At 40.5% G+C, this 12,019-nt stretch overlaps 1 protein-coding gene across 1 annotated transcript in view; it reads left to right on the top strand.

Moving 5' to 3' along the window:
* Positions 1-8,472, top strand: part of LOC103374879 (potassium voltage-gated channel subfamily S member 2) — a 14,982-nt gene extending 6,510 nt beyond the window's left edge. The window contains exons 8-9 of the mRNA XM_008305031.1: positions 5,988-6,080; positions 7,501-8,472. Coding sequence (XP_008303253.1) covers positions 5,988-6,080; positions 7,501-7,959 — 552 coding nt within the window. The 3' untranslated portion in view covers positions 7,960-8,472. The remainder of the gene's footprint in view (positions 1-5,987; positions 6,081-7,500) is intronic.
* The last annotated feature ends 3,547 nt before the right edge of the window (positions 8,473-12,019 follow it).

Raw genomic sequence — 12,019 nt, 5'->3', positions numbered from 1 at the left:
TTTATTTATTCATTTTTTGTAAAAATATTTTTCTATACATGATTGCATACATTACAAAGTACTGTTTACCTGCCAATGTACCACGTGATGAATGCTGTGCACTATGGGTACTTAAGATGGCAGCCTCAGTCTAATGGTTAGCGGTCTGAGGAAGAGCATTTTGCTCGAAACGTCACGCCAATAAATTGTATAAAGGAGCCTGTTTTTGGTGTGTGGATCGTTCTTCTCTTCTTTTCTCATTTTTGACATTTTGTGATCCAGCACCCAACCCAGTGGGCCTCGGGGATGTGCGTGCCTTTCCTTCTTTAGACTTTGAGTGACTTGAAATGTGAAAGAGAGAAGCCTTTCCTGGAGACTAAACAATGTTTGCTTCCCTCATCGTGATCAGAGATGGTGTTGTTCCAAGTCGGTAATATTTGTTGTTTTCATGAAGCGAATAGGTGCCAGAACGCTGAAATTAGATTTAAAGGTGCTGCTCGTTGCTCGGTCCAGTTAGTTCCCACTGCAGTGGATGATTTCCAATGAAAACTGAAACTTCTTTGCATCACTGTGGACTATAATGTAACATGGAGTTTGACTGTATGATGCATTTACATTGGTTACATCTGTTGTCTTTGTACTTCCTCTCCATGTATAATACTGCAGGATCTAAACCTTAACATTTGCATAAATAAATATTAATCTAAAGTGCTTAACCTTAATATTTAAACTACTTCCACAGTGTATTATTTTGGGGTCTTTAACTGTAACATTTAAATTAAACAGATACATGGATATCATAGATAATATTCTAGATTCCTAATCTCTACATCTAAACTTGTTTGGTGTAATATATAATAAAATATAAAAAGTTCTTGACCCTGATAATTTCATTAGTCAAGTAAATGTATGTAATAAATTATATTGTAGCATTTTGCTGTATTAATTAACTTAGTCGGGTACATTGTCGTAATAAATTATACAGTTGTGTCTTAATGTCAATATTTCAATTGGTCATGTAAATTTATGTAATAAATGATAAAGTATAAGTTTTTAACCTTAATGATTAAACTTGTCATGTACATTTATATAATAAATACTTTTGTAAGGGGGTTATTTATTAATCAAAATAATTGGGCAAAATTATATAAATATTGTAGTTTCTTAACTTAACTCTTGAAGTGTGAGACAATGCACTCATCATGAAAGAATATGGTGATGCTGCACATCAAATTAAACAGCAGAACCTGGGCTACAAGGATATAGCAGCTATTTCTACATGCCCCAAACACAACTCAAACACCAACTAAATGAATTATCACATATGGAAATCGATATAGCGCCACCCAGTCAACCTGCTCATCACATTTCTGGCTCCAGCGTTTTGGTACTTTATGCAAAACGCACAAACAACCTCTCAGACAAAAGCAGACAGTCCACAGATTCCAAACATGTCCATCAAAGCTCTCTAAAATCAAAGCATCAGCGAGAAACAACCCAGAGAACAGCCTTGAAAAGTTTACTTTATCGGTAAATCCACACCAGAATCAGTTAGTACTTCTTCCTGTGTTACACTGAAATCATTCCGGGCGTCTTCTGGAGGCTTCGTTAGCCGAAGGAAGCTAAGTAGTGAACAGCAAGCGGCTCGTCTTCAAGATGACGTTCTGCTGATTCTGATTGGCTAAAAGTGCTGTCAATCTCGTTTTGGTGGCTATCGCTATATTCTATTGGCTCTAACGATTCGAAGGAGGTGTCAATCACTGAAATCGACCAATCATTACGGAGATACAGCCTTACGTCACCACAAGAGCTTCACAGCAGCCTGATCAGCATCAACACAGACAGCGGTCTGGTTGAATGTTCAAAAAAAAAAAAAAAAACTGTTGCATGTGGATGTATTGAACACCATCAGTGATTTACAAGTGAAATATATAGTTGTTTCATAAAAACATTCAGATGGTCACCAGTGTGCCAGAATGTGAGCTCGCCTGAACTGTCTGCACTAAAAACTTTATAGTTTTGTTCTGCTTCACTTTATCAGTCAGCCTTTGCAGAGAGAATGTTCACATATAGTGCTCTGATCTGGGAGAGATTTAGAGCTGCAGCTGGATCATTACAAAGAGATCATTATCCTGAAAGTGTTTTTTTTTTTTGTTTTTTTTTTTTTTTAGGCAAACCTGAAAATTTTCATTGACATGTGTGTCATCTTCATTTACTCTTAACCAGTAACATATATGTTGATATTTACACATCTGAACAAATCTTACAAGTGTTCATTTTATTGTGACAACAATTATTCAAATAGACCTTGTGGTTGCAGAGATAAACTGTTTTTATTATGGGTATATCATTTTTGAGCAGATGCCTGAAACAGTAGCTCAGGGCTAAACAGGTTAAATCAGTCAGTACTCGTCACTGGAAACACTTCTGTTGGATTTCTGTTGTTAAATATTTGCTGCATAAATAGCATCGCCTTGACTCGACATCTTGNAACATGTTGAGGTTAATTGGTGATTCTAAATTGTCCGTAGGTGTGAATGTGAGTGTGCTTGGTTGTCTGTCTCTAAGTGTGGCCCTGCGATGGACTGGTGACCTGTCCAGGGTGTCCCCTGCCTTCGCCCTAAGTCAGCTGGGATAGGCTCCAGCCCCCCCGCGACCCTAATGAGGATTAAGCGGTGTATAGATAATGGATATTTAGTTTGTACATGAGAACATTCAGATGGTCACCAGTGTGCCAGAATGTGAGCTCACCTGAACTGTCTGGACTAAAAACTACTTCACTTTATCAGAGTCAACCTTTGCAGACAGAATGTTCACATGATGTGCTCTGATCTGGGAGATGTTTAGAGCTGCAGCTGGATCATTCCAGAGAGATCATTATCCTGAAATTTTTTGTTTGTTTGTTTTTTTAGGCAAACCTGAAAATTTTCATTGACATTTGTGCCATCTTCATTTACTCTTAACCAGTAACATATATACTGATATTTACACATCTGAACAAATCTTACAAGTGTTCATTTTATTATGACACAAGAATTATTCAAATAGACCTTGTGGTTGCAGAGATAAACTGTTTTTATTATGGGTATATAATTTTCGAGCAAAGGCCTGAAAAAATAGCTCAGGGCTAAACAGGATAAATGCTGAAATCAGTCAGTACTCGTCACTGGAAACACTTCTGTTGGATTTCTGTTGTTAAATATTTGCTGCATAAATAGCATCGCCTTGACTCGACATCTTGTGTCATCTCTCTGAACAATCTGACAGGAGGTCAGTGTCAGCAGCAGGGATGTTGTAGATGCAGAATCAGTGCCTGGGATCTGCTACTGTGCAGCTCTTCCTGAGTTTCATTACATCTGCAGGACTTCAGCGGGTCACATTACAGTCAACATATCTTATCAGAGGGTTACACGATGAGGGCAGGGATCATCTGTGTATTAAACATCATTATGCATCAGCTGTAATGTGAACAGAGAGACCTTTGCCTTAAATAGTTTCTTTTAAAATGTTGCTGGTTTACTGGATTTGGATGCATTATATTTACATTTAGAGCACAGCAGCACTTTAATCAACTGTTTCTGATCCGTGAGCAGCATCAGGAGCGAAACCCTGAGAGCTTCTTTGGTCTCTTTCCTGCATATCAACTAACATGAAGCTCTGCACCGAAGACATCAGTTTAAATCAGAGCTGATAATGCCAAAAATGTGTTTCAAAAAGCAATATGTCACCTAATGGAAAAGCCTTTGAAATATGGCTCGGTTAAAAGACTCATTCAGCTGTGAATTTAGAGTTGGAGGCGCTCATTTCTCAAATCTTTTTTATTCAGCAGTGATGTGATCTGATAAAACCTTGCAGCACAGCAGTTGGAATTAATGAGTATGTTAAATCTGCTTTTCTATTTATTTCACTGATACAATTTGAAAGATCTGCATAAAGCAAACATTATTCTAGCTCTGAAGTTTAAAATTTCAGGGTAAAAAGCATTCTGCTAGTTTGACCAATAAATGTTCCATCACTTCAGACTGCAGAGTTCAAACTACAGTGGGAATGTTTAGTGTGCACTTAGTTGTATTAATCCTGATAATCAAAAATAACCAAAACTAAAGAGGTGAAAATGACTTCAATGACACACAAACTAACCCAAACGTTGCACAAAATGACTTCAGAGAGACACAGTATGGCTACAGGGAGATGCAAAGCAACCAAAATGTGACACAAAATGAGCACAAAGACATAAAATTAAGAAGATGAGACACACTATGATCAAAACTGGACACAGAAGAGCACAATTTAGCCACAAAAGAAACATAAAATGACCACAGAAAGACACAGAATGGCTTCAAAGAGATGCAAAACAACAAAAGTGTGACAGAAAATGACCATAAAGACACACTAAATTCAGAAAATTAGTCACAGTATGACCAGATAAGACACAAAGAGGTAGAAAAGTGACCACAAAGAAGCAGAATGGCTACAAAGAGATGCAAACCAGCCAAAATGACACAGAAAATACTCACAAAGTAACACAGCCTGGCTACAGGGGGATGTAGAACAACCAAATTGTGATTCAAAATGACCATGAAGACACACTAAATTCAGAAAATTAGTCACAGTATGACCAAAATGGGAAACAGAAACAGATGCAAAATGGCCAAAGTGAGACACAAAAGAAACACAAAAAGATTTTTTTTTAAAAAAGAAAAAGAGAGACACAGAATGGCTCCAAAGTACAACAGAGTATTCGGGCCACATTAAGAAACAGATTTTTCCACAGACTTCAAGAAAAAAGTCATAGTTTGACAAGAACAAAGTCGGAATTTGACAAGAATAAAATTAGAAATTGACGAGAATAAAGTCGTAATTGTACCAGTAAGTGGATAAACAAAATACACATCCAGCCATTTCACCCTCCACAAAAGCAGCGATTTCCTCCACGTCTGTCTGGTTCTTTCTTCGGAATAGATTCATTTTCTTGCAGATTCTTGTCAAAGTCGTGATACTCATGATAATGTGGTGCTGATGCAACAAATGATGAAGTGTCTCCTGTTTGTGAAACCAAAGCTGAAGTACAAGTTTACGAAATGCTCCACGGCCCTCATTTTAACGACTTTCCTCTTCTACAACAACTGGTTTAAATGTTACCACTTTGTTCTTGTAATATTACGACTTTATTCTTGAAGTCTGTGGAACAATATATTTCTTAATGTGGCCTTAATGCTCCGTCATACCAAAGAGATACAGAGACAATCAGGAGATGCAAAATGACCGCAAAGATATGGAAATGATGCATCACTGAAGACACAAAACACCCTTAAATCAGCTTTGTGTGGCTTTTAGTATGGTTTTGTTATCCAGGGGCCCTTTGTTTTACAATCCATGTACATACACCATCATAATCTTGAAGGTACATTTTTGAAAGCTTGATTTAAAAAAAAAAAAATTAGAATTAGAATAAAACTTTATTAATCCCTTCAGTACAAGACCTCAGGGAAATTGCTAAAACGAGTGAACTCTCAGCCATACATTCATTCAACTCATTACTACAAGTTAAAAATACCCAAAGATAGTCGATGTTTTCCAGTTTATAGATACAAGTGAAGAAGCAGAGGAAAGAAGTAGGAACAAATCTGCTTTTAGGGCAATCTGGAGCTAAATTTTATTACAGTATGAGCTTTTCTAACGTCATCAGAACAAGATGCAGATCAGAAACCAGACCATTAGACTCTTTTAGAAGAGCCATGTCATTTAAAAGAAGCAACATACATGTGGAACTTAATTTTAAGAAAATGTGTGAAACTGTTTCCTCTAATTTGCAAAACATGAAACAACGTGCATCGTACTTTCTAAATGTTTTCATCATGAGACAAAAGCCACCAAACATCTCTGCAGTGACCTGGTGTCGGTTCGTATTGTGTTGTTTTACAAAGACAAGTGTTGAGACGACCTTCAGCCTCCTCCATGTCCTCAGCCTGACCTCTAACCAGCTGTCGTCCATCTTGTATCTGCAGCACAGCTACCGTGAGGTCGGCATCCTGCTGCTCTACCTGGCGGTCGGAGTGTCTGTCTTCTCTGGTATCGCTTACACCGCTGAATACGAAGAGGTAAGGTCTGACTGACGCTGGGCTCACTCACTAAAAGGCATTCAGATTTTATTTTGTTATCATCCTTCATTAACATCTGGATTCCTGCATGAATTGTCCTGACATGTTGCAGACATTTAAGATTCCCAGACTGCAAACTGTTTTAACCTCTGACTTTTCTTCAAGACATTCCCAATCGTCTCACTGAAAATGAACAAAATTCTCAGTGTTTCTTTAACTTCAGTTCATATCATTAACAGATGTTTTTCTTCCATACCATTATGTAGTTGTTGCATTTTAAGGTTTTCATTTTTGGGTCCAGTCAGTTGTTGGTTGTGTTCAGGGTTACGATTTTAGACAAAGGTGGTGACAGCAGAATCTGAATCAGGTCAGTGTAGACGTTTAGAAATACTGAAAGCATATTAAAGCAGAACAAGGTGGTTTCTACACTTCTCCTGCTCCCTGTGCTCACATACACTGTATTTTAATACAGTTCAAGTCCCAATAAAGCTGTTCCTATTTGCATAATTTCTGTTTCTGTGGTTTGACAATGGAACAAGTCTGACATAGTGACTGAAACAAGACTACGCGGTCACCAGCAGCTGCTTCGATGTTGCTGCTTATTTGTTTTGAAGCCATAACTAAAACATTTAAATGTTTTAATCTGTTGATGCAATAAAGCTAGAATAGAGGAAGTTGGTCTGCACTGTCAGAACCTTATGTGTTTTTGAAATGTTTGTTCTTTTTTAAGTCTTCTACCAGAAAAACAGTAGTTTTCAGCCTTTGTTGCATTCTGATATTGGCATGCTTTGATTTTATAGACTGGGGTGTATGTGCAGTTGGATGGGTTGTACAGTCGTCCTCACATGTATTCATACCCTCCCATTCAAGAAGGAAAAAAAACAGGTGTCACTAAAATAAGCTGAAATTGACAAAAGTAATAATAAATATAAAATTAATGAAAATCATGACGTTGCTTTTGAATTGTGGTTCAACAGAATTTTTTTTTTTTTTTAAAAACAAGCATGATGGGACCTGTAAACTAATATTTAGTTGAACAACCCTTTGAGCCAATCACTGCCATCAGGTGTTTTCTATAATGTTCAATCAGACTTCTGCACCTGTTGACGGGTGTTTTGATCTCACTGTTCATCAGCAAAGTGCTCTAGTTTGTCCAGGACAGTTTTTTATTTTTATTTTTTTAAACATTATTCTTTTCAACCACAATTCAAAAGCAACGACCTATTTCACTATATTACAATTTAGCAATTTTTTATTTATTATTACTTTTTTCAGTTTCTTATTTGAGTGACTATTGTGAATTTTGTCTTTTCTTTAATGGAACGATATGAATACATTTGAGGATGACTGTATGTGTGGTCATGTTGTTGAACCTGTAACCACCTAAATTTAAAGCCTCCTTCTGTGTCTCTGTCATCAGGACGTGGGTCTGGACACCATCCCGGCCTGCTGGTGGTGGGGGACGGTCAGCATGACCACGGTGGGCTACGGGGACGTGGTGCCTGTCACGGTGGCCGGGAAGCTGGCGGCCAGCGGCTGCATCCTGGGCGGCACCTTGGTGGTGGCGCTGCCCATCACCATCATCTTCAACAAGTTCTCCCACTTCTACCGGCGACAGAAGGCTCTGGAGGCGTCGGTGAGGAACAACAACCGCAGGAAGATCAGGATGAGCTGCGAGAACGTGCCGGAGGAAGACGAGGAGGACGAGGAGGAGGGATCAGACGGGGACAGTCGCTGTCTGGACGATGATGATATCGATGAAAGCGAGGAGGACGATATAGATTATGAGGATGAAGGAGGAGTAATAAACTACAGCTATGTGGAGCATCCGTCCTACATGTCGATACTGAGCAAGAAGGAACTGCATCATCAGCTGTGAAGACAACCAGACCGCAGCTGCTACAGGCTGCGTTCACACTGGAGATGAAACCAGTTCAGATTTTGGAAAGAAATGCTGTCATCTCTGATTCACATTCATATTTGATCATGAATCGGACTTTCATCTGAACCAAAGTCGTGCATAATGTAGTGTGAGCTGTAGGCTTCATGTGTGAGCTCTACGACTGGCTGCTCTCATTGATTTAACAGAACAAACCTGGAGGACAATAACAGCAGAGGGCTGCAGTATGAGCAGCATTCAGGCAGATGCTTCTACAATATACACAGCTGGAGGGGCCATGTTATACATGAGTAGTGTCTGACACCAAACTGGGACTTGGACCGTGATTTTTGGGCTTCCATGATAATTAGTGCATGTTGATTGTTTCAAGGAGGGAAGTTTGTTCAATCTGATGTTGTTGTTGAAAAAACCTCAAAGTGAACGTACAGAGCTGGTGAGGTGGAGTAGCATGCACATGTATGGAATGAAGCGAATAAAAAGTGTCATGAAAAACTGTGAACAGTACTTTTGTGGAAGAAGCAGAATAAAGACCAATTTAAAAGTCCGTCTGGTAAAGATGTGGAAGTTCAGCGAGGTTGAGGGAGGATGAGGAGGCTGACACACACAGAGAGACACACTGGAGACTCAGATGCAAGTAGGAATGAAAACCCAATGGGAAAAAGTTTCCTACCACCCCCCTATAGTTTTGGAAACAGATGTTAAAGACCCAAATTTAGGGATCTGCTTCTGTTCATCCAAGAGCTTCAACACAACAAGGTCACTTTCACATTACTTCAGTGATTATTACCACAAGTGATTCATACAATAAGGCATATTTGGTGATGATTATTAAAATAGTAAAAATACCTGCATAATTCAGGTCAAAAGATTGATCAGAAGATTATAAGGCACATGCAATCCCACAATTCACACCTTGTTCCTTGAAGAACAAATCTGACTGACTGACAATTGACTGACTGAATGGTTATTATTATTGTTGTATAAAATATATGTTATATTGATTTTTTTTTTTTTTAAAGTGAGCTTTTACAATATTGAATTTCCCTTCTGGGATAAATAAAGTATTTTTCATTTCATTCATTTCATTGTATTTAAACAATGAAACGTGATCTCGTACGCAGGTTTCCTGTTGCACATGCACACAGTTAGAGTTCACAAATCAGTGTCTTTTCTCTCTTCTATGCTCGAGTCATCAGTGTTGGTGTATTCAGAGCAGTTCAAACCGTTTATTGGCTTTTCTTCTTGCTCTTTGCTTCGTGTATCAGTGTGTGTATGATGTATACAGAATCAACTCTGAATTTAGAACTGGTGCCTGCATCAGGTCAGGGCGGGGTGGGTGCCACTGTTTATTACCATCTCACAGTCGTGGTTGTCATCTGTTTCTGCAATAGGAAGAAAAGTAGCAGAGTTCAAAGCTGGGGCTCTTTTTAGAATGATGGGCTGGACCAAATGATTGACTCATAGCCTGATGTGCTGACATGTGTTGTATGGCAGATACATCAAGAATGTTACTGTGTGTGGAGCATACGCAAAGCAATCATGAGCCAGAGGCGCAGATTTCTCTATTAGTGCTGCAACAGCAGCCACAGACGTCAAACAGCCAGACATACCACGAACTACCGTGCAGAGCTTTGACGACTAATACGCCACCGGGAGACAGTGTGACCCGTGTTTCTACACCAGCACTCCAGAATCACACCCCTCTCTCTCACTGAAATACAGATGAAACAGTTGCGTGTAGTCCAGCAGACCCAAGATCGGAGCTGAAACAAGAGCAGCCTTTAAATCTGCAAAGGCCTTATGCATGCTCTCCATCCACTCTGCTACTCCTGTAGTGTCGCTGCTCTCAGCACAGAGTCCACAACAGCATAATCAAGAATACAGTGTCTGCAAAAACTCGTCATGCCCAGGAAAGAAAGCATTTCTTTCTTAGTGTTAGGAGGTTTCATGTTATTCAGCAGTGTCACTCTTTCAGGAGATGACAGCCGCTGTCCTTCCTCCAACACACGACCCAGATTGGTGACCCTTCGACTGCAATACTGTAGTTTCACCAGGGAGGCGCGGTGTCCTCTTTCAGCCAGGAGCACAGAGTCAATATGGCAGGCCTCCTTGGAGGGAGAAGCAACCAACCAATAAATCATCAGCGTAGGAAAGGAGAGTGCTCCCACCAGCCAGATGCAGATCCACCAAATCATGTCTCACTGCTGCAGCGCACACTGTCGGACTCTCCACTAAGCCCTGTGGCAGCCTGGTCCACGTCAACTGACATGACTTGAACTTGGATGCAAGGGAGTAGAGAAAGATGCTGAGCCAGATCAACAACTGTGTAAAACTTTGAATCTGGGGGCAAAGAAGCCAAAATAGTGTTAGTATCTGGTACAACTGGGGCTGGAGCATCAATGTTATTAATGGCTTGCAAATCTTGTATAAATCTCCATTCATCTGGACGACTGGGTTTAGGAATCAGTAAAATGGGAGTGTGACGCGGATTGTTTGTCTCCACTAGCACTCCTTGATCCAAAAGCAGCTCTTTCCTTTGGATGCTCCTGTATCTGTGCAGGAGATGGAGGAGGAGGAGGAGGAGGAGGGGACAGGGAGGCCCACATTCCAGGCTGATGTTGAGGTGGATCGTGCCTCACGGCTCTGCAGTCTCGGGTCCAGTGGCCCATCCTCCCACATTTGCGCCACTCTCCATGTTTCTACTCTGTGCGGGTCGCGGTCTTCTGAGTGACACGAGGTTGTGGCTGATCTGTGATCTGGACTGTTTGTTTAACTTTAGCAGACCTTTTATTGGAAGAACAACAATCCCTTTCCATCGATGTATTCATCCATTCTGTCCACAGTTTGTCACGCCATGACCGATTTGCCACTTTGTACATTTTTGCAGTCTCAGGTTGCCACTATCTCCCACTTCTGCTGGGCTCTCAGGCTTACACACTGCTGGTTCTCCAACCATACATTTAGGGAAGGCTAAATTAGCTTCCTCTGATTGTGGCTGTTTTAACTGTGAGCCTTTATTACTCCTTGTATGTCGTGCAATACTGTCAGTGTCTTGTTTTGTTTTCACCTTTTTTTCCTTCTTTTCTACTTCACTCGCTCCTGCCTCTGAATCTTGTCCTCCCTATTTTTTGACATCCTCATATCCTGATTCTGACTCAGAGGACTCCGTCTCTCGTCTGAATATAGTTCCAGCCTTGTCGCTCTTCTTGTCCTCTTTAGGACCACTACCTGACCCAGTGCTAGCTCCAGCTGCTTGATCATAAGCTCCTCATCTGTACTCGTAGCTCTGGCTAATGCCTCTTCCCTGGTTTTTGTCTCTTCTGCCTTTTTGTTTACTTTCACACACGCTGCTTGCACATAGTCTCTCATCACTCTCTCTGGCAATTGTGTTCCTGCAGCACTGATCAATGTACACATTTCTTGCAGATTAGCTTTCCCTTCTCCTTGCTCCCTAGCCCATTTGTACAGTAATGCTTTAGCACAAGCAGCTGCAGGACACCTACATTAGAGATTTTCAACTGTTCAACAGGATTCAGCAGTTCTATGTCCCGTACAGCATCAGCATATTTAGAGATCACACATCTCCATCCAGCCAATCACAGTGTTTCTCACTCTTACTCCGACTGCTTCTCTCCTCGGCACATCCCCTCCAAGTGTTCACGCCCTCCCTCATATGAGCGTAATCCCATTTAGGATCGCCACACCGTCGGTTTGACTTTGACGCAGTGAGATCAAGCATCTCTGTTTCAAACGAGCCAAAATATGGCCACTCTCCTTTCATCCATTTGCTCGTTAGAGAAGTGAAAGGCGTCACATAGTGCCAGCCCTTCACTCCATCTATCGGTCCTGCAGGTGTTTCTGCATCAAAACATTCACCATAATGACAGAATCAGGATCATTCGTTTTCTTTGCAGATGCGTCAGGTCTAATTTTAGCTGTGGATGCATCAGTTAGCTTCAGAGTGTGTTTTAGGGGCATTATTTATTGACTTTTTATTAGGACAATAAGTCTCTCCGGGCTTGGACTGATGATTACCCAT

This window comes from Stegastes partitus, unplaced genomic scaffold (genome assembly GCF_000690725.1).
Source record: "Stegastes partitus isolate 25-593 unplaced genomic scaffold, Stegastes_partitus-1.0.2 Scaffold2384, whole genome shotgun sequence".
NCBI classification, from domain to species: Eukaryota; Metazoa; Chordata; class Actinopteri; family Pomacentridae; genus Stegastes; species Stegastes partitus.
The sequence above is the reverse complement of the archived record's forward strand: the minus strand, read 5'-3'. Positions and strand labels throughout refer to the sequence as shown.